Source organism: Schistocerca nitens, chromosome 6 (genome assembly GCF_023898315.1).
Source record: "Schistocerca nitens isolate TAMUIC-IGC-003100 chromosome 6, iqSchNite1.1, whole genome shotgun sequence".
Taxonomy (NCBI): Eukaryota; Metazoa; Arthropoda; class Insecta; order Orthoptera; family Acrididae; genus Schistocerca; species Schistocerca nitens.
In genome coordinates this window covers 22,455,992-22,480,342 of record NC_064619.1, presented here as the reverse complement: position 1 = coordinate 22,480,342, position 24,351 = coordinate 22,455,992, and the positions used below count along the sequence as shown (strand labels likewise).

The 24,351-nt window shown below is 44.8% G+C and overlaps 1 protein-coding gene across 1 annotated transcript in view; it reads right to left on the bottom strand.

Moving 5' to 3' along the window:
- LOC126262720 (odorant receptor Or2-like) overlaps positions 1 to 24,351 on the bottom strand; it is a 99,643-nt gene that overhangs the window by 36,493 nt on the left and 38,799 nt on the right. Inside the window, exon 3 of the mRNA XM_049959510.1 lies at positions 9,200 to 9,465. Coding sequence (XP_049815467.1) covers positions 9,200 to 9,465 — 266 coding nt within the window. The remainder of the gene's footprint in view (positions 1 to 9,199; positions 9,466 to 24,351) is intronic.

Genomic DNA, 24,351 nt, shown 5'->3' with positions numbered 1-24,351 from the left:
AGCATACAGACATGAAAACTACTCGTAAATCACCGAAAAAATGCAGTACACTGATATGCAGACACGCAAACAATTCGTCAATTGTGAAAATAATGCATGTAAAACGCTCTGCAGACACGATCACTAATTAAAAACTGTTGAAATAATGCATTACAATGATACAGAGACACACAATAGACTCGTAAATTACTGAAATAATGTATGGTACAGCCTACAGACCTGCTCGCAAAATAATGCAACAGACACGCAAGAAACTGGTAACTGTCAAAATAGTGCAAGTAAAAGGCTCTGCAAACACGCTCACAACACTTAAACAGAAGAAAATAATTCTGTGCACAAACACCCAGTACACATAAAAAATGCTTTTAAACTAGTGTCAACCGCGATGTATCAGCGAACTGTTCCAACGTGCGCATATGTCGACACCACAGACACCACACGGGTGCTTTGCAGCCCACGGCCTGCAGGTGAAAGTAGCGTCTATTTTCGGTATACAGTTCGAGTTCTTTGAGTGTTATATTGGCATCACATGTCTACGTAAATAGGAGCCAAGCCACCCTCTTGGTGCGCAAGCCGGGGGGCGCATTTACGCTGCTCGCACACACGTCACACTTCTGGGCTGCTCACATGTGTTTACTGTTGCTGGCACGATACCTCTCTACTTATGCATACTGACGTCACAGGTCGCGCTATAGAAATCCGTTCCATTGCTTCTCAGAACAGCATAGGGTGCAATCTTCCTAGTGATCCTAACAGGACGTGTGAGCTGCATCTAGCCATGCACGTGTTTACCTCCCCAACGTGGCTGACACATCGCCGCAAAATGTTCACGTGGTGCACGAAAATAGCCCAGAATAACAACGATTGCATTCTTCGTGATGGTCCCAACAAGGCACTCCCTCCATCACGTGTTACCCTTCCTGGAATGTACCGAGCGAGGTGGCGCAGTGGTTAGCACACTGGACTCGCGTTCGGGAGGACGACGGTTCAATCCCGCGTCCGGCCATCCTGATTTAGGTTTTCCGTGATTTCCCTAGATCACACCAGGCAAATGCCGGGATGGTTCCTTTGAAAGGGCACGGCCGACTTCCTTTCCCATCCTTCCCTAATCCGAGCTTGTGCTCCGTCTCTAATGACCTCGTTGTCGACGGGACGTTAAACACCAATATCCTCCTCCTCCTTCCTGGAAATCGTTAAGTCCTGCTTTGAACAAACATCTCCAAAACACATACGTTCTCATCGTTATATAGAGGCTCCTATGCCCCAGCGCAAAGGATGTCTTGTGGATGAATGGAGCATTCTGATTGGCTCTTACTGAATTTACCTCCATATCACAGATGTTGCCGGTGTGGAAGCACTATCTGCCTTTTTCTCTTTGCAGACGAGTCTTTCAGTGGCAAAAAACTATTTTGTACAGATTGCCATATTGCATTGACAGTTAAACCCTGCAAAAGTGATCTACAGATCGTCAAAAACATCCCACGTATTCACTGTGCCGCTGTGCAGTGCCGACGGAGGAAACTGCCGCCGTAAAGGCGGCCCATGACCGCAGCTATGGGAGACCATGTCAACCATAGAGAGAGGCCAGCCGGCCTTGGACGACCCCACATCCCAGGAGAATGCTATCCATACTCGCAGTGCAAACACTCGTTGTATTGAATCTCCTCAAATTTCCGCAGAGTATATACGCGACACACGCGGTCCCGAAGGCAACTCAACGCAAACTGGGTATTATTTCACCTGCCCAGGGGGAGCCGCAAGTCATAAGTAGGGTGACCAGATGCTATTATTTAAAAAGGAGGACAAACAGCTTCAAAGAGGAGGACAAAGGAAGAAAAAAAAGAGGACACATCAAACGGGTCAACTGCAGATGGGGATACCACCCGTCAGCTTTGGACAAGTCACGTGACTGCTAGGAATTATCGGTAAAACTAGTAGTTAATTTTTATTGATGGTCAGGTGGTGGTTAACTGAGCAATATAAAAAAATTAAAAACATCGATTGTGGTGACGGTGTGGCGTCACTTGATTTGTTATGTCAACAACACGGAATTCTTTACAAAGCGAGAAACGTAAGACCTTTCACCTCCCTTCATTTGACGCACAGCTACCAACATCTACAATTCAAACAGCAGCTTACGACTTGTAAACTGCACTTTAACCTTCCGAATACAAATAAATTGAATGACTATGAAACGATGAAATAAAACCATGACAGTTAATCTGTCGAGTTATTTCTTACCTTTAATGGCCACTGAGACGTACGTTCCAACTCCACATATCTTACATTCCGCTTCAAATTCATTTCTCCCTTTCTTAAAGCCGGATATTTGCAGGAAAGGACATCAGAAAAAGTACACTTTCGTTTAGGCATAGCCAAATATTTTACGTAACTCACTCGGTTAAAAATTACACTCACAAATCACACGTGCACTACAGCAAGCCAAGCCTATACAAAGCGAAGATACGAAACGAAAATTTTAAATAACCGATATTTGCATTCGCTTATAGGTCGATCAACGATAACATCGACGATCCTGGTGCCACCTACCAACACCGCCTTCCTGCGTGTTTATCACGAAGGCTGTGCCAATAGTTGAAGTATTTAAGAAAAGAGCAATAGAACGGGACAAATTGTAAATTTAATTGTATTACGCTCAACTTTGCGAAAAAGCCGGACACTGTAAAAATCCGCCCGGACCCCGGACAAAGAGCGAAAAAGGAGGACATGTCCGGATTAATCCTGACGTCTGGTCACCCTAGCCATAAGCTTTCTCGGACTCTCTGAACTGATGTACAAAGGATGGGCAAGACCCATCTCAGAACAAAGGCGTTACCGAAAAATGATCAAATGTTTGTGAAATCTTATGGGACTTAACTGCTAAGGTCATCAGTCCCTAAGCTTACACACTACTTAACCTAAATTATCCTGAGTAGAAACACACACACCCATGCACGACGGAGGACTCGACCCTCCGCCGGGACCAGCCGAAAGGCGTTACTGTTTCTGGCTCCGACCTGTTCGCTTGCTGCTACGCTTTCTACGGCCATCTCCAGACTCACAATAATACTGGGAACCAGACACATGTTGATCACTGTAACTAAAATAAAATATTATGATTGCTGCCGTAGTCTGGCACCGAGCAATGTACTGGATATGTCTCCTGTTTACAACCGTCGTTCTGTAACGAATTTCAGTGCCTATTGCGCACATAATTAAAAAAAAATCTTTCATTTCCCTTACGGCTACCGATGTGCTGAATCTGTACCTCCCTGGAGAGTATAGAAAATTTAAAATGTGCCCCTTCCCACACTTAATCCGTTAAGTGAGTATTTTGCGTGCGCCCTGCTCTCTGACTCAGTCTGTAATTTCCCCTCGCACTGCACGTTGGAGTATTTGTACTCTAAAACCCGTCAAAAATCAAAATCGCAAAGTTGCTTTAAAATCCTTTCAAACGTGTTAACCTTCGAGGTCGACAACATGCCCGTCGTTCGGCAGCCAGAACCGTACACTGGCGCCACCTGTTGCAGAATCAGATACAAACCAGACATAGAGTGAAATAAGTGTGCTCGTCCGTGGTCTCTTGTTTGTGACATTTGTTTCTCTCGCTTATGTTGTTAAGTTTAAATAAAAACACCTATTGCATATGGAGATGAAAGACTTCGCCTGAAGATGATGGAGACGCATTCCATCGAAACGTTGCTACGAGACGACGATGCTCCTCGGCTGACAACCCGTGAAGACTTCATATAAGACATGTACTTTATTTTACATTGTACCTTAATTGTTTTATTGTTTAAATTTTATATTTGTAGACATTATTTGTGTGAGTATATTTGTTACTTAAAAATCTTGATATATAAGTGTTACTAGTTACCAGTCAGGTTATGTCAAGCCATATTTTTTTCACAGGCTTGAAATTTAGACCGATGTCAGTTATTTAACACAATAACATAGTCTGTCCTCGTCCGCCATTTTGTTTCTTATTCATTCGAACTGAAATATCAGATTAGTTAAACTATCGCACCATAGCAGTTTTTCGCTTATTCTGTTGTTTCTTTGGGTAGAGTCAAGAAATTTACCACAAGTGATTTGTACGATGTTCTGAAGCAATTTAAAGGGAAGAAATGGATGAGGAGTTTTCGTTTACGTAAGAAAGACTTGCAAAAATGCTAAAATGTCCAGCTGATCAAACATGTGTTTTATGTCGTGCTTTGACATATTTCAAAAGCGATTTCAAAAAACAAAAATGGACAGCCGCTAGTTACAAATATGAGCGTCTCGTGAAGACAAATGAACAATGTCGTAATTCTACGGTGGAACTGCGTTACTGGTCTGCGGAACATACATCAGGGAGGACGTCCGAAAGCATTCCAAGAATTAAGTGACGCAGGAAGCGTCGAAAAATTCAAGGTCTGTGACAGTAGCTATTTGTTGAGAAGATGACACATGCAGAAGATTATTTGCCGACTCAGAATGCTCGGATCACTGGCCTCAGTGTGCATTTAATTAAACGATTCAAAGTAATCGTGGAAATGATTTCGAGTGGCAACAGCACTGGTACTGAGGAATTTGATGCCTTTGCTCGTCAAACTGCAAAAATGTGCACAGATTTGTGTGTGACCAACTCTTCACAAAGTTGTAATGCATGGTGTTGAGGTCATATCTACATCAGTTTTACCTATAGTCCAATTGCCACAGGAAGCCATAACGAGCACATGTGGCAATATACAATAAATTTTGTTAGTAAATTTTCACGTGTGGGTTGTAACATAGATGTAGTACGCAGATTGATACTAAGTTCAGACCCATGGCTAAATGGCTCTAAGCACTATGGGACTTAACATTTGAGATCATCAGTCCCCTAGACTTAGAACTACCTAAACCTAAGTAACCTGAGGACATCACAGACATCCATGCCCGAGGTAGGATTCGAACCTGCGATCGTCGCAGCAGCGCGGCCCCGCACTGAAGCCTCTAGAACCGCTCGGTCACAGCGGCCGGCAGTTCACACCCATATTTAAGTTCTAGCAGACCACAGCGTCATAAGAAAAGTATCTCGTTTTCGCAAGAGGCAATCATTCCAATGGTCGCAAGCGCAACGTATTTACCTCTAGATGAAAGTGATAGCAACGAAACTATAGAAGAAAAAAAAATGGAAATGAGCGTTTGTCGTCATTGGCCGGGAGGCCCCTTATGGGGCATGTCCGGCCGCTTTGGTGCAGGTCTTATTACATTCGACGCCACATTGGGCGACCTGCGAGCCGGATGGGGATGAAATGATGATGAAGACAACACAACACCCAGTCCCTGAGCGGAGAAAATCCCCGACCCAGCCGGGAATCGAACCCGAACCCGGGCCCGTAGGACGGTAAGATGTCAAGCTGACCACTTTTTTTTTTAGTTTATTTCATTTTGTTCTATATTGTTCGTTGAATTTGTTCGAGGCGGACGTACGATGAAACCCGTTCAGGTGCTTCGTTGATCCGTTCACTCAGTTTTCTTATTACAGAGGGTAGCTAAACCCTCTGACAGAACACGCTGAGCTACCGTGCCGGCGACCACTCAGCTACCGGGGCGGACACTATAGAGCAAGGCGAAGGTGACTAAGAGGACGATGGCCAACAGTTTCACACTTAATAAAGATATATTGTAGTAAACTTCCTGGCAGATTAAAACTGTGTGCCCGACCGAGACTCGAACTCGGGACCTTTGCCTTTCGCCTTGCCTTGCCCGCGAAAGGCAAAGGTCCCGAGTTCGAGTCTCGGTCGGGCACACAGTTTTAATCTGCCAGGAAGTTTCATATCAGCGCACACTCCGCTGCAGAGTGAAAATCTCATTCTGGATATATTGTAGTAGTTTGCATGCCAAGTTAGAATATTTTTTAAATAAATACATAATTAAGTTCAAATAATTTCACTTCATCCCAATGCGAAAAAATGCGTGAAATAATTTTGACCAATTTTTCAGTGCAAATACTCGTCCGAGCGTTGGCACAGTCGCTCACTCATTTAAACATTGTTGACTTTACTTTACGGAGCAAACGATAGTTGATTATATCGAACAGAAAGTATTAAAGAAGAGAATGTAATTTTATTTTCACATAATTACTGGTCGTTTTCTTTGTGTAATGTTTTAAAGTACGAGCGGTTCTAGGCGCTTCAGTCTGGAACCGTGCGACCGCTACGGTCGCAGGTTCGAATCCTGCCTCGGCCATGGATGTGTGTGATGTCCTTAGGTTAGTTAGGTTTAAGTAGTTCTAAGTTCTAGGGGACTGATGACCTCAGATGTTAAATCCCACAATGATCAGAGCCATTTTTGTTTTAAAGTATGGTGCTGCACAGAAAGGAAATTCACGCTCTACATAGTAAATAAGATGTCTCTTTTCAGAGGCCTCTTCACTTGCATACTCAACACTTCCTTGATGGCCATTTGTTGGTTGTGCTTGGCAGAACTTCTGGAAAATGTTGGCTATAAGGCGAGTCGCTTTCGGTGTTTCACGTCGGCGTCCGGATAAACCCTGTTGTGGAGAGGATGCGGCTATCTGTTCCCTGAGCCTAACCATCAATTAAAATCTGTTTCCTTCGCCGGCAAGTTTTTTGTACAGAACGTAAGCACTGAAGCATGCAGCGTCCAATAAATAGTGAAAATCTCTGCTGGTGGACGTTTGGTAGCTTTGCAACTTGGAATCGCTATATTCTTGTTGTAATCAATAAGAACACTTTCTTTTGCACGACGTCATTACTTCCTAAAATGTGTCGTAATAGGACGCGCTGTCCATCAAAGTGTCTCCCTTATCCTTTCATATCCTCAACATCCGCTTGGTTCTGTACGCCTTTACGTATTCGTGCTTTGTCTGTTTGTAATGTTTCGTGAAGTCAAAAGAATTCTTATCTACACTCCTGGAAATGGAAAAAAGAACAAATTGACACCGGTGTGTCAGACCTACCATACTTGCTCCGGACACTGCGAGAGGGCTGTACAAGCAATGATCACACGCACGGCACAGCGGACACACCAGGAACCGCGTTGTTGGCCGTCGAATGGCGCTAGCTGCGCAGCATTTGTGCACCGCCGCCGTCAGTGTCAGCCAGTTTGCCGTGGCATACGGAGCTCCATCGCAGTCTTTAACACTGGTAGCATGCCGCGACAGCGTGGACGTGAACCGTATGTGCAGTTGACGGACTTTGAGCGAGGGCGTATAGTGGGCATGCGGGAGGCCGGGTGGACGTACCGCCGAATTGCTCAACACGTGGGGCGTGAGGTCTCCACAGTACATCGATGTTGTCGCCAGTGGTCGGCGGAAGGTGCACGTGCCCGTCGACCTGGGACCGGACCGCAGCGACGCACGGATGCACGCCAAGACCGTAGGATCCTACGCAGTGCCGTAGGGGACCGCACCGCCATTTCCCAGCAAATTAGGGACACTGTAGCTCCTGGGGTACCGGCGAGGACCATTCGCAACCGTCTCCATGAAGCTGGGCTACGGTCCCGCACACCGTTAGGCCGTCTTCCGCTCACGCCCCAACATCGTGCAGCCCGCCTCCAGTGGTGTCGCGACAGGCGTGAATGGAGGGACGAATGGAGACGTGTCGTCTTCAGCGATGAGAGTCGCTTCTGCCTTGGTGCCAATGATGGTCGTATGCGTGTTTGGCGCCGTGCAGGTGAGCGCCACAATCAGGACTGCATACGACCGAGGCACACAGGGCCAACACCCGGCATCATGGTGTGGGGAGCGATCTCCTACACTGGCCGTACACCACTGGTGATCGTCGAGGGGACACTGAATAGTGCACGGTACATCCAAACCGTCATCGAACCCATCGTTCTACCATTCCTAGATCGGCAAGGGAACTTGCTGTTCCAACAGGACAATGCACGTCCGCATGTGTCCCGTGCCACCCAACGTGCTCTAGAAGGTGTAAGTCAAGTACCCTGGCCAGCAAGATCTCCGGATCTGTCCCCCATTGAGCATGTTTGGGACTGGATGAAGCGTCGTCTCACGCGGTCTGCACGTCCAGCACGAACGCTGGTCCAACTGAGGCGCCAGGTGGAAATGGCATGGCAAGCCGTTCCACAGGACTACATCCAGCATCTCTACGATCGTCTCCATGGGAGAATAGCAGCCTGCATTGCTGCGAAAGGTGGATATACACTGTACTAGTGCCGACATTGTGCATGCTCTGTTGCCTGTGTCTATGTGCCTGTGGTTCTGTCAGTGTGATCATGTGATGTATCTGACCCCAGGAATGTGTCAATAAAGTTTCCCCTTCCTGGGACAGTGAATTCACGGTGTTCTTATTTCAATTTCCAGGAGTGTATTTTGCTGCACAGTGCCACAACGTCGGTGTTCTTACTCATTGGTTGGACTAGCGTATGAGTTGCCGAGGTGGATACAAAACCTTTTCTGAGCAAATTGTGGACAAACCCCCAAAAAATTCAAGAAATTATTTTCCCTTCAGAATAACGAATGCCATAATTTGTGTCTTTACTAGCACAAATAATGAAAACATAACTGACTGAGAATACATTGTTTGACTGACGAGATCTAGCGTCTAGTGCATAAAGCATTAAGTAAAAGTACTGTAACACCTGGTGGCCTAAAACTATTCATCCCATTATGAATGAGACTTTCACTCTGCAGCGGAGTGTGCGCTGATGTGAAACTTCCTGACAGATCAAAACTGTATGCCGGACCGAGACTCGCACTTGGGACGTTTGCCTTTCAGTGCCAAGTCCTCCACCAACTGAGCTACCCAAGCACAAGTCACGACCCGTCGTCACAGCTTCAATTCTGCCAGTACCTCATCCCTACCTTCCAGACATCAAATAAGCTCTTTTGCGAACTCTGCAGAACTAGCACCCCTGGAAGAAAGGATGTTGCGGAGAAACAGCCTGGGTATGTTTCCAGGATGAGATTTTCACTGCCCTGGTAGAGCATTTGCCCGCGAGAGGCAAAGGTCCCGAGTTCCAGTCTCGGTCCGGCACACAGTTTTAATGTGTCAGGAAGTTTCTTAGTCATCCGATTAGCTGCAAGCCACAGAATACTACGGACGAACACATCTGTCGGATCCACCGAGAACTAGCAGAACATAGACGAATACATCCGTCATGCCCCCTGAAAAGGTTACGGTAGACAAGCAACAGATGCAGATGTAGGTTTGTGTTTCATACACGAGACGGCAGCGCAGTTTCGAACCTGTCGATGTCGTTGTGGTAGCGGATGCACTCTCGAAGACGAGACCTCATTTGGTTGTCGGGGTCTAGTGACGCTCCCGTCTTCTTCCGCTTGTAGCTGCTGGCCGCATCCTCTCGAACGACGCCTGAGCAAGTGTTTGCGAGCATCATGTTGAGGAAGCGCAGGTGACCCGCCAAGTAGATGATGAGCGTGCAGAAGAATCCGTCCAGGCCGGTGGACACGTGGCTGCCGTAGAAGAGCCCCAGCGACAGCACGGTGTACACCATCTGGAAGATATTTCAGCCGGTCGCACACTCAGGCGTTGAGAAGAGCAGTGTGGCACTGTTGGCGCGTCAGTACATCTACATCTACATTTATGCTCCGCAACCCACCCATCGGTGTGTGGCGGAGGGCACTTTACGTGCCACTGTCATTATCTCCCTTTTCTGTTCCAGTCGCGTATGGTTCGCGGGAAGAACGACTGCCTTAAAGCCTCCGTGCGCGCTCGAATCTCTCTAATTTTACATTCGTGATCTCCTCGGGAGGTATAAGCAGGGGGAAGCAATATATTCAATACCTCATCCAGAAACGCATCCTCTCGAAACCTGGACAGCAGGCTACACCGCGATGCAGGGCGCCTCTCTTGCAGAGTCTGCCACTTGAGTTTGCTAAATATCTCCGTAACGCTATCACGCTTACCAAATAACCCTGTGACGAAACGCGCCGCTCTTCTTTGGATCTTCTCTATCTCCTCCGTCAACCCGTCCTGGTATGGATGCCACGCTGATGAGCAATACTCAAGTATAGGTCGAACTAGTGTTTTGTAAGCCACCTCCTTTGTTGGTGGACTACATTTTCTAAGGACTCTCCCAATGGATCTCAACGTGGCACCCGCCTTACCAACAATTAATTTTATATGATCATTCCACTTCAAATCGTTCCGTACGCATACTCCCAGATATTTTACGGAAGTAACTGCTACCAGTGTTTGTTCCGCTATCATATAATCATACAATAAAGGATCCTTATTTCTATGTCTTCGCAATACATTACATTTGTCTATGTTGAGGGTCAGTTGCCACTCCCTGCACCAAGTGCCTATCCGTTGCAGATCTTCCTGCATTTCGCTGCAGTTTTCTAATGCTGCAACTTCTCTGTATACTACAGCATCATCCGCGAAAAGCCGCATGGAACTTCCGACACTATTTACTATGTCATTTATATATACTGTGAAAAGCAATGGTCCCATAACACTCCCCTGTGGCACGCCAGAGGTTACTTTAACGTCTGTAGACGTCTCTCCATTGAGAACAACATGCTGTGTTCTGTTTGCTAAAAACTCTTCAATCCAGCCACACAGCTGGTCTGATATTCCGTGCGCTCTTACTTTATCAGGCGACAGTGCGGAACTGTATCGAACGCCTTCCGGAAGTCAAGAAAAATGGCATCTACCTGGGAGCCTGTATCTAATATTTTCTGGGTCTCATGAACAAATAAAGCGAGTTGGGTCTCACACGATCGCTGTTTCCGGACTCCATGTAGATTTCTACAGAGTAGATTCTGGGTTTCCAGAAATGACATGATACGCGAGCAGAAAACATGTTCTAAAATTCTACAACAGATCGATGTCAGAGATATATGTCTATAGTTTTGCGCATCTGCTCGACGACCCTTCTTGAAGACTGGGACTACCTGTGCTCTTTTCCAATCATTTGGAACCTTCCGTTTCTCTAGAGACTTGCGGTACACGACTGTTAGAAGGGGGGCAAGTTCTTTCGCGTACTCTGTGTAGAATCGAATTGGTATCCCGTCAGGTCCAGTGGCCTTTCCTCTGTTGAGTGATTTCAGTTGCTTTCCTATTCCTTGGACACTTATTTCGATGTCAGCCATTTTTTCGTTTGTGCGAGGATTTAGAGAAGGAACTGCAATGCGGTCTTATTCTGTGAAACAGCTTTGGAAAAAGGTGTTTAGTATTTCAGCTTTACGCGTGTCATCCTCTGTTTCAATGCCATCATCATCCCGGAGTGTCTAGATATGCTGTTTCGAGCCACTTACTGACTTAACGTAACACCAGAACTTCCTAGGATTTTCTGTCAAGTCGGTACATAGAAGTACAGGTAGGTTTGAATCTTAAATGCCCGTTCAGTGAAGAGAAACGGCCAAGTCACGTCTTGGGAGGGAAAACGCCGCCGGCGCTTGTCTGCTCGTGTGCAAGCTGGCATCAGAGGGGACTTGGAGGGGTAAGTGCCTCAGCCGTTAAGGCAGCGAAATCCTGCGGAGTCAGCTGCAATGACTGGTATCGGAGCCTGCTCTCCCTTGCCGCCTCCATACAAATGGAACAATCTCTGGCCGGCACTTGAATTGTAGATATTCTCTTTACCATAAAATGACCAGTTAACTTCACTGAAACTACGTAGCGAGAGGCCTTGTTCCAGTATGTCATCTGGTAATGTTCTTTTTCTTGTACAAACGCCAGTTTATATAAAAATTAATTATGAAGAGTTGAGAAACGTGGGGGATATGCCGGATCCCTTTTGGCTAACGCAACCACTGGTCACTTGAGCCTGTCGGGAGATGAAGTCTCCAAAAGTCACCAGTTACTGGAAGCTCGAGACAAGCAGCGTACAGAGACAAGACGCCAGGTTTGAGTGATGTGTTTCACTGGTGAGGTGTGGCTCGTTCACAACTTTGCTCGGTTGGCGTTGTGTTTTCCCCTCAACCATCCATGCGTGGCATAAGGAAGGGATTAGAATCTGCTCTTAGTTGAGTAAGAGCCGGCCGTGGTGGCCTAGCGGTTCAAGGTGCTTCAGTCCAGAACCGCGTGACTGCTACGGTCGCAGGTTCGAATCCTGCCTCGGGCATAGATGTGTGTGATCTCCTTAGGCTTAACTAGTTCTAAATTCTAGGGGACTGATGACCTCAGATGTTAAGTCCCATAGTGCTCAGAGCCATTTGAACCAGTTCAGTAAGAATTAATCTTCCAAGAGATCCTGAGACCACAAAACGAGATAGGTTCTACTATTTCTGGCCACAGGGTGGCCTCCTCCTTTCTACAGAGTGTTCAAATGTTCAACTGTGTGTGAAATCTTATGGGACTTAACTGCTAAGGTCATCAGTCCCTAAGCTTACACACTACTTAACCTAAATTATCCTAAGGACAAACACACACACCCATGCCCGAGGGAGGACTTGAACCTCCGTCGGGACCAGCCGCACAGTCCATGACTGCAGCGCCCAAGACCGCTCGGCTAATCCCGCGCGGCTCAACAGAGTGTCTTCACAGAGAAATTATGCAGTATCTCTTTCTTTAGCTTGTAGGTGGCTCCGAAAAAGTCTCCAGGACGCCAAACTCGCCTTCGGGCCACCATCTTGACCCTTTGTTCACCCGGCCTGCTATGCCTTATTGGACAATGAAAGTTGATTAATAAATACACACATGAACTGTCTCCTAGCGCATGACTTCTCCCAATTAACTAATAAAATTAGCAGATCATGCATGTGCTGTCAGTGGAACAACAAATACATAGGGCAAAAGAGTGAAAAATTTAAAAGCTCGTTTTCAAGAGCACATTGACTGGACTTTACAAGTGCAACAAATCTGCTATAGCTAAACTCTTCGAGGAAACGGGTGACAGTGTTACAACGGAATACTATCGTCAAGTAATAAATACTTGACAAAAGAGCTGGAGAAAGGACGTATTAGAAGAAATGGAAGTAATCATCCATGGCCAAAAGCGGAAATATGAGATTCTGAATGACATTCCGGATCTCTTAATCAAATTTAGCCAAACACTGGTAACTTAGAAAGTCCATAATGATCAATGGCATGTGTGAATATGCACGTTCAGTAGCTATGTTTTGTAATATTAGAATAATTGTTCACCAGTAATAACGAATAACATGCATTCTCTCTCATCGTAAGTAATATCATCTGCTAACATCAAAGATTATCCGGCGTGTGCGCAGAAGGTGTAGGAAAACCGTTGGCCTTCAAAACAGCTTCCTGTCGTCTCGGAATGGATAAATGCAGTTCCTGTACGGTTTCCAGGAGAATCTAATACCATTATTTTTCATAGTATGCTGATGCATTAGCTCCATAATTGCCAATCATATACAACCGTTCGCTCGACGAAAGATCCGTACCCAAAGACTGGAAAGTTGCACAGGTCACACCAATATTCAAGAAAGGTAGTAGGAGTAATCCACTAAATTACAGGCCCATATCATTAACGTCGATATGCAGAAGGATTCTGGAACATAAATTGTGTTCGAGCATTATGAATTACCTCGAAGAAAACGATCTATTGACACACAGTCAACATGGGTTTAGAAAACATTATTCTTGTGAAACACAACTAGCTCTTTATTCGGATGAAGTGTTGAGTGCTATTGACAAGGGATTTCAGATCTGTTCCGTATTACTGTATTTCCAGAAGGCTTTTGACACTGTACCACACAAGCGGCTTATAGTGAAATTGCGTGCTTACGGTATATCGTCTCAGCTATGTGACTGGATTTGTGACTTCCTGTCAGAGAGGTCACAGTTCGTAGTAATTGACGGAAACTCATCGAGTAAAACAGAAGTGATTTCTCGCGTTCCCCAAGGCAGTGTTATAGCTCTTTGCTGTTCCTTATCTGTACAGACGATTTGGGAGACAATCTGAGCAGCCTTCTTAGGTTGTTTGCAGATGTCGTTTATCGGCTAATAAAGTCATCAGAAGATCAAAACAAACTGCAAAACGATTTAGAGGAGATATCTGAATGGTGCGAAAACTGGCAGTTGACCCTAAAAAACGAAAAGTGTGAGGTCATCCACATGAGTGCTAAAAGGAATACGTTAAACTTCGGTTACACGATAAGTCAATCAAATATAAAGGCCGTAAATTCAATTAAATACCTAGGTATTACAATTAAGAACAATTTAAATTGGAAGGAACACATAGAAAATGTTGTGGGGAAGTGTAACCAAAGACTGCGTTTTATTGGCAGGACACTTAGAAAATGTAACAGAGCTACTAAGGAGACTGCCTACACTACGCTTGTCCGTCCTCTTTTAGAATTCTGTTGCGCGGTGTGGGATCCTTACCAGATAGGACTGACGGAGTACATCGAAAAAGTTCAAAGAAGGTTAGCACGTATTGTATTATCGTGAAATATTGGAGAGAGTGTCACTGAAATGACACAGGATTTGGGGTGGACATCATTAAAACAAATCGTATTTCGTTGCGGCGGAATTTTCTCGCGAAATTTCAATCACCAACTTTCTCCTCCGAATGCGAAAATATTTTGTTGACACTGACCTACATAGGGAGAAACGATCACCACGATAAAATAAAGGAAATAAGAGCTCGTACGGAAAGATATAGGTGTTCCTTCTTTCCGCGCGCTATACGAGGTTGCAATAATAGAGAAATGTGAAGGTGGTTCGACGAACCCTCTGCCAGGCACTTAAATGAGAACTGGATAGCATCCCTGTAGATGTAGATTCTTGCTGCAAACAAGGGCAAGTTCCGGTAACGATGAAGGAGGTGGACAGAGTTCACTCACCGATCTCTCCAAAGCACATCACAAAGTTTCAGTAATAATGAGATCTGGTGGCTGGTGGTCAGAGGAGATGCGACATGTCATCCTCGTGCTGAAGCCCTGGACGATGTGAGTTGCGTGAGCAGGGCCCTTGTCGTTTTGGAACACAGCATCATCACTGGATAACAAACATTGTACCCCATGATGGACCTGAGCAGTCAAAATGGTCAAATAACCCTTGGCAAGAATGCAACATTCTACACTAATCATGGGTCTCGTGGAACACTACGATACGGCTGCCCAAATAATAAACGAACCGCTGCCATGTTTCACTCTTGGGACGTAAAACTCGTCCAGAAGTTGGAAACAGAGTGACACAAGACTGATGGGACCAGATGACAGTCTCCTATTTCTCCATAAATCAGGTTCTGTGGCTTCGGTGCCTCGTTTCCCTGTTACGGCCATTTGGATCACTGATGAGTGATTTTGGAATTCCAATTAGCCAGCAATTACCTACTTATGCAGTTCCTTTCGATTTTTTTCCTTTTTTTTTGTGCAGACAGGATTCGGGACTGCGACGTTCAGTTCTGCAGTGACTTTTGCAACTGTCGTCCTCTTGTTTTTCTTCGCAACGCTCTTCAGCGACTCTCTGTCACAGTTACTAAATACACACGTTCGTCAGCGTTGTGACTTAGCGATAGATGTTTGAGCCGTGGCGGGACTGGCGCCAGTAGTATCTCTAACACGAGTACGATCGATTTCCTAGTGCAGAGGTTTGTCTTGGGGCTTGGGCCGGCTCGAGATATAAGGGTGTGCCGACCGCGACTAGGAGAGAGGACAGAACGCTTTGAGAACGTTACGCCGCGGTGCGCGAGTCGGCGATTGGCTGGCGGTCAGAAGCGAAGACGGCGTGTCTGAGGTCGGGCGGCGGTTGTCACGTGGTTATACTGGAGTCGGCGGGAGTTGGCCGGCGCTGTGTATTCTCCAGCAACCTCGTGAGCTGTGGATGTGCCCGCTTCCTTGGAGGGACTCGCTGTTATGGTCTTGCGAAGCGATGGTTTGACATCTTCGGAAAAATTACCCCAGCATCAAGACACCAAGTACGCTATTTACTAGGAGCGCTAGGTAACTGTCACTGTGGTCGCTCTTGGTACAGTAAGACGTTGCAAGACGCGTGATGTTTTGTTTGTTTGATTTCATTTGAGGCCTCTTACTAAGCGTGTGCTCTGCTACCGCAAAATGTCGATGTATTTTCAGATGTGTGTCCTTAAGTTCTAGCCAGTGTAGGTTCTCGTGAGCCAGCTCATTGTCCACGCTTAGTATCTATCAAGTACTGTTTCACTTGAAGGACTTGCGAGTGAAATTAGTTGTTGTTTAGCCTTGATTTTATAGAGTTAATTTACTGATCTATCTTAGACGTTACAGTTAAGAAAAGTTTTCTGTCTCCTGTTGTCGGGTGTGGTCTGTGTTTCAGGGAGCTGAGGCAGCGGGCAACCGAAGCGTAGAGCTTCCCTTTCGATTACAAGTTTGGCTTACGGGCGGTGGACTTCGCCTGAACTCGTGTGTTCCTCTTCGGTAGTGTTTGCCTGGTTCACATTTTGGTGGCCTACCCGACGTGGGGTTGCAAATGGAGCCACGTCTTGTTCCGAAGTTAAGTATTACTTCTCTCAGTCGGTTCCACCGTTCGTGGTTAAACTTCGCCATTGCAGGCTTGGGCCTTGCTTCGGTTGGTACACGTTTTCTGTTGTGTGTTAACTAGAGTTGCTTTGTTAACGTTATGGTTATATTTTGCCTGAGTGGCGATTCTTAATGTTTGTCTAATGATCTATTAATTTGCTAATGATTTTATGTAATGTAAGTCTCTTAAATAATCGTGCCTGAGTGGCGCCTGTCAAATTTTATGTGATTGTTTTGGGTAGCTAATAAACCCATCGGAACTGAAATGTTCTCTTTATTGGGTCAGCGCTTCCACCTCCTTTAGATTTAAAGGTTAAACAAACAGGTGTTAAGTAACATCCGTACCAATGTAATTCCGCTTTCGCTGTATGTGGTACAAATTTCCGATACAGCGCATCTTGAAACACCAAACACTTCAGCTACCTCAGTTACGCGAGGCACCCGTCATACGAGCAGTAACAATTTGCCCACGTTCGAATTCACTTAACTCCGACATAGCGCGCTCACAACTTCACAGAACACTGTTCTGACACCGACTGACACCTGCAACGTATTGAGGACATTTTACAGGCATCGTCCGTGGTCAAGTACAACAGCACAACCCGCGGGTTTGGCTTGCTTCTGCGTTTACGTTCAAGCATGCATTTCTCCTGGTGTTTCCATATGTTTGTCCAACTCCTGTAGGGTGGGTTAACACTGTGTTTGTTGTGTGTATAAGGAAAAATTAGGCAGCGGGTATCTGATTGAGAAATCTCATTTGAGTATTGTTTGTTTGTGAGAAGATCGTGTTGTGCCCCGTGTAAGAAGGAGAAACACTCGTCGGCACGTGTCGGAATTCGACAGCGTCAGGACGTGGACTGTCGAGACTGCGGTTTACCGTTTTGCGATATCGCTGCTCGCATTGGCCGCGATCCGACGACTGTCAATCGAATACGGAGTCTGTGGCTTCAGCAGGGCCACACTCAACGCCAACATGGCGACCACTGTTGAAGCTTCCCTTGAGACGGCAGCAGAGGGAGGAGAGCCCATAGTATGCGCTCAGCAGCAACAGATTGTTGTCGATTTCCGGATATGCACACAGCATCACGATTTATGTATCCGTACGTGGAAACTCCGAGAAGAACGAACGGTTCCAGATCGCATTCGAAATCGTCATAAAGCCCAGTATCTGGAGTGGTAGTACGTAGTGAAACGCCTTGTTAAATCCGCAGGACGGAACAGGTAGTTGGAATTGTGGAAAGGGGCCAAAAATGAGCGGCTGTCAGTTACACTCGAACACATATAGCTTTATTTAGTTGCCCAAACAGCGCAAATTTCCGACCTTAACTATCGACTGAATATGTCACACAATCTTATGGCTTAAGGGCACAACCTCTTTAATTTTTAAAACGGCTGAAGGCCCATGATTTAAAACACAACTACAATAAATTTTCAAAAGGCGAAAGGCCCAAAGCTTTATCCAAAAATATTTTAAATGAGGCTGAAGGCCAAAACAATTTATGACTTAACAAGTAAGAAATTTTAATTTTAAGATGGCTGAAAGCCCATGATTCAAAACAAAACTACAATAAATTTTTACAAGGCAGAAAGCCCAAGGCTTTATCCTTAAATATTTTTTTAATGAGGCTGAAGGTTCAAACAATCTAAGATTTAACAAGTAAGGAATTTGAATTTTTAGACGGCTGAAAAAACATGATGATTGAAAAACACAACTACAATAAATTTTCAAAAGGCAGAAGACCCAAAGCTTCATCCAGAAAAAGAAATATTTTAAATGAGGCTGAAGGCCCAAACAATCTAAGACTTAGCAAGTAAGGAGTTTTAATTATAAGACGGCCGAAGGCCCATGATTGAAAAACACAACTACAATGAATTTAAAAAAGGCAGAAGGCCCAAAGCTTTATACAAAAAGCATATTTTAACTGAAGCTGAAGGTCCAAACAATGCAAGACTTGACAAGTAAGGAACTTTCAATTTTAAAACGGCTAAAGGTCCATTACTTAAAACCCAACTAAAAGAATAGAAATTCAAACCATCGGCTATGAGCCATTAAAATACACAATCAAATACCAATAAGAAAAGGCAGTACAGCCAGCGGCGCTCAATAGTTTCCGTGGGTCGGTGTGCACTTGAAATATTAACGTTCGCTTACATGAGACAGTTAGTCGGCCCAACTATATCCGATCCGGCGGCAACCCAAATATGAGACAGTCAACGGACCCACCGACAAGACGACTTGCTTTCCACCCGACCAGTACACAAGGAACTCCAAAGCCAAAACGTAAAACGCGTAGCCGCCCACAACCAAGTATGCACAAACTATCAAAACTACACACGCGTGTTGGACAGCGACAGCACGGTGAGGAAAGGACACTGCCTGAATTGTACGTCAGTGGCCAGGGCAGGTAACAGGAACGCTAACTGCCACAAGGCAGAAAATTCCGCTGGTGCGCTTGGACTTCAAATAACCAAAATACAGTTAAACTCCACCGGATGGTGGCCAAACTTTCGCCAACTCGAACACTCGCTGTTGCTCACCGGAATACCCCCAACAGCCAACCATGAAAACCAATGGCACAGTGTCAACAGACTGGCTTCGGTAATTAAATCACCACTCAACTTTGATGACCTGGGTCGGTGAGTCACGAACCTCGTAGCAATCGGAACAGCTCCCACGCACTTCGACACTGCGTAGAGACCGCCAGCGGGCCCGGCCGACTGCGTCGCGGGGAGATTTCCTGGCTGATCCACACCAACCGACCGACTCCACACATCAGCACAGAGACAGCACTAAAATAACTGAGCAGTCGACATGACAAGCTACACACAGTTTCACGAACAGTGGCACGAAGGACTAGACAAGACTAACGGCAGCTACTGTGCAATAACAAGGACGAATCACGAGTCGGCACATGCAGATAACCCATAAGCGATCGCCGGCCAACATACACGTCGTCCGACAAGACGACAGATCGACGACCAACCGAGGTGGTCCCCACTCAAGTGATATGTATCGGCAACCGTCGGGCGAGTCATGGCTGTCCGGACTTCATTGCAGCCGCTCCCCGACTGAACTTCCGCCGTGTCCTAAGTCAAACATTGCCAGGTCAGAACTGTACTGCTAGCGCCTCCCAACTCACTGGCAGATGCGAACTCACTCCCAACACACGACAACCGGGAAGTAATAGCAAAGATAATGCGCCAGGGCTTATATCGATAAGCGCCGCTGCTGCCACTCACGGGCAGGCAAGGCGGCAACTCAGTGACACCAGTAATTAACATAACGACGTGGTAGTACAGTAAAAACAGGATGTCAAATGAGAAATGGGACGAACACGAGCCATGCAGTGCTATTGAGTATACAACAAGATCACTTCTGATTTGCATAGCTGTGTGACATGGATAGAAGGTTCTCGAGTTGTCTCACCCATTGAAAACATCTGGTTATACAGGGTGAGTCACTAGCTATTGCCACCTAGAATAACTCCGAAACTATGATAGTAGCTGAAAAGTTTGTGGGACAAATGTTTCAGTGGACAACAGGGGCCACAATACGACGTTGGTTTTTTTTTTTTGCTGGGTGGTGTCGCGTCAGAGATATGAAGGTCAACTTTGTTTCTTTTTAATGGGATGACATAGTTTGGTACTTATTTTCTGATAGCGGCTATCGAGACGAATCCAATGAGGTGTAAAAGTAAGGCCTTTGAAGGTCAACGAAGGTCACGAAGGTGGCATGAACGGCTATTTACAGAAGGTGTTCGAAGTGATGACCATTGGTATCAATGCAGTGCTGCAATCTTCTTATCATGGATTGAGTGGTATTGCTTATCACTGCGGCACTTGTCGAAGCACATGCTCTGACAATTCTCTGTAGTATATCGTGTAAATAGTAAATATTCGCCGAATACGGCGTATCCATCTAACGTGTCATTGACAAGTAAACACCATCCGACGGTTTCGCAATACAACACTAATAGGAACGGTAAGACTAGTATCGCCGAATCAAGCGAACGTGAATGATGTATTCCTTCGAAGAACTAGTCGATATGCTTCTCATTTACGGAGAATGCTAACGAAATTCAGTGAGAGCTAGAGACTTATTTGGCTCAAATGGCTCTGAGCACTATTAGACTTAACATCTGAGGTCATCAGTCCCCTAGAACTTAGAACTACTTAAACCTAACTAACCTAAGGACATCACACACATCTATTCCCGAGGAAGGATTCGAACCGTAGCAGTCGCGCGGTGCCGGATTGAAGCGCCTAGAACCGCTGGGTCACTGCGACCGGTAGAGACTTATGCGCTGAAAGATATTCTCAACGTACTCGGCCTACACGACATACATTTAAATATTTGTATGATAAACTGAAAACAACTGGATCTTTAAGGCATCGGAAATATATCCGGCAAAGGAAAGTTACTAACGAGGAAATGGTAATTGGTACTCTTGCCACAGTGGCTGGAGATCCTTGTGTTAGTTCGTGTCAGAGCGTAAGGAAATCTGGATTGAGCCAGAGTAGTGTTATCGTGCTCTGCATCGCCATAAATATCATCCTTACCATATCAGTTTCCACCAAGAATTAACTGGCACGGATTGTATGTGTCGCATTGAATTCTGCCGATGGGCTCAACTTCATATTCAGAGGGATGAAAGATTTATTAATTTGATTTTATTTGCTGACGAGGCTACATTCACGAATCATGGAAATGTTAATTTGCACAACATCCATTGAAAGGTCTCTGTTGGATTCCTTTCATGTTTAATTTCTTAAATCTGTTGTCATTTACGGCATAAATTCCTCTTCTAAATTTACTGTGGCGTTTCTGACTATCTGGGAGGAGACTGAGTAGTGGAACGTGTTACTTTTACACATAAACAAGAACGATCTGTCACACTACTACACTTTAAAACACAGTTTATATGTAACTCATGTCACACAGTCTCATACGGAACCTACATCCGCTTTCTTTTATATACTGTATATGATAAGATACTGTCATCCCCCTTCCCTTCTGTGTGAGAGGATGAATGAGCAAATGTATTTCTAGTTGCATGCTTGAGGGTAGCAGACAAGGCTGTCTGCTAGAGAACAGTAGGACCAACGTCGGAACAGGTAGCTACGCTTTCTAAAAGCAAAGAGGTTTCTATCCTTAGTATGGTCCTGTCCGTCCGTTGTCATGTTGGTATAGGAAGCTGCCCCTCTGGCCACTTCCGTTTGTATTGGTGAGCCACCCTCAGGAAGCACGCTCGGTAGTAGCGCAGGTCAGTTGGTCCGTGGCGAGCGTCTGAAGTGGTAAGATCTCCGGCTAAGCGCGTGTCTGCTAAGTCCGTAGGACAATGGATTTCTTAAGTTCAGCCTAACTGAAAATTTAATCACCTTTATTTCGGGTTTAGCTCTAAAATATCTAAGGTTATCTTAAATTGCAGCGCAGTGTAATTCTCGTGTGAAGTTCAGATTATTTTCCGGTAGTTGCTTTGTCACTACTTTGTGAGTAAAGTGGAACCACGTGTTGATCAGTAACTCTAACTAAGATAAATCTTAAATGTGAATGCTTGTGTGATTATAACGTCTCGTCTTGACAATATTTTCAATATAGCAACTTTTCTTTATGTTCAACCCACGTGGGATGTACTTTGCGAGACCAGTACCACGTGCTTATATAACTGTTTGACCCGTCAGGTTAACAGTAAGACGTTAATAACCAGTTCGAGGTTTTTCTTTTGGAAATTGCTTTTGATCTAATTTATTTTAATTATCAAAATTATTGTGGAGTTATAAGCTTTGTGTAAACCAAGTTGACCACGTGAAGCATGTGGTGTAATCATCAAAGTAGCCCTCAGGTATTCTTCTTGGGAAGATTTCACAGAGAGTTGGTATGAATTTAGTATACCAGTGTGTGGTAATTACATGACGGACAGGATTGTGCTACGAACGTAATTTCTTTGGGTGAAAATTTGAATCTGTTGGTAGTGGTTAACTTTCTCTTGCATACGTTTCAACATTCTTTGTGTGTTGTTTTATGAATGCAGTGTTGTATGCAGTCTCCCAATCTTGGCTCCATATTTGATGAGTTCCGTAAGATTGCAATCTCACATTTTCACAATCCTAAATAAGGCACCAGTTTAGTTAGGAATCAAGTGTAATATGCTGAAATTTCAATGATCAATCTTAAAATAAATTTCCAAATATAAACTGATTTCTTTCTTTTTATTTAAATTCTCTTTTATATATATATATATATATATATATATATATATATATATATATATATATATATATATATATATATATATATATATATACCGGTTGTTGTATGACTATTAAAAGATTATAATTAATGTTAGTCTGTTTGGGAATTTGGTAAACCTAGACTAGATACCTGATGAAACAGTTGCTTAGTAATGCAAGATTAACTTCCCCAGACAGCTCACAGCGTTTAACCCGCTTTTATTGGCTAGCAGTAACGCTTACATAGCAAATCAAAGTAACAACGTTACACCATTACTGGACGACTGAAAATCCTTTTTTGGCTGCGCCAAGTCACACACCAAAAACCATGGTCGGTTAATGTATGGTGTGGGATTCTGGAGGACAGAATTATAGGCCCCTATTTCATCGAAGGAAATCTTAATGATAGGAAGTAAATCACATTCCTGCAAGAAACATTAGGTCTGTTATTGGAAGAAATACCTTTAGGAACAAGGAACAGAACGAGGTATGAACACGATGGGTGTCTGACAGATTTTTCACTGGTGGCTAAAAACGAGTTGCAGAGACAATTCCCAAATCGTTGGATTGGACGCGGAGGAGATGTGTCGTGGCCGGCTGTTTCGCCAGACTTGACGCCTCTGGATTTTTTCTTGTCTGGATTCTTAAAAGACATTGTTTATAAAGACGTTCCAACTATACCTGAAGATAAGCGAGAGAGAATTGTCAGAGTATGTGCTTCGATAAGTGCCGATATGATAAGGAATACCACTCAATCCGTGATAAGAAGATTGCAGCACTGCACTGATACCAATGGTCATCACTTCGAACACCTTCTGTAAGTGGACGTTCATGCCACCTTCGTGACCTTCGTTGACCTTCAAAGACATTACTGTCACACATCATTGGATTCGTCTCGATAGGCACTATCAGAAAATAAATACCAAACTATAGCATCCCATTAAAAAAAAAAAAAAGGTTGACCATATCTCTGAAGCGACCCCACCTAGCAACAAAAAACCAACGTAATATTATGGCCCCGTTGTCCCATGCAACATTTTTTCCACGACGTTTTCAGTTACTATCAGACATTCGGAGTTATTCTAGGTGGGAATAGTTAGTGACTCACCCTGTAGCCCTGTAGGTTGCGGAGAGATGGGCATATCACTGCTCGCTGGCCACTAAGATTGATGGCCTCTAGCGTAGGGTTGAAGGAGCATGGAACGACGTACCCATATCATTTATCCAAGCACACTTTGACTTGATTTTCTGGCGGGTTAATACATTGTTACAGCTAGAGGTCGCAGATCTGTTGTTGTTGTTGTTGTGGTCTTCAATCCTGAGAATGGTTTGGTGCAGCTCTCCATGCTACTCTATCCTGTGCAAGCTTCTTCATCTCCCAGTACCTACTGCAACCTACATCCTTCTGATTCTGCTTAGTGTATTCATCTCTTGGTCTCCCTCTACGATTTTTACCCTCCACGCTGCCCTCCAATGCTAAATTTGTGATCCTCTGATGCCTCAGAACATGTCCTACCAACCGGTCCCTTCTTCTAGTCAAGTTGTGCCACAAGCTCCTCTTCTCCCCAAATCTATTCAGTACCTCATCATTAGTTATGTGATCTACCCATCTAATCTTCAACATTCTTCTGTAGCACCACATTTCGAAAGCTTCTATTCTCTTCTTGTCTAAGCTATTTATCGTACATGTTTCACTTCCATACATGGCTACACTCCATACAAATACTTTCAGAAACGACTTC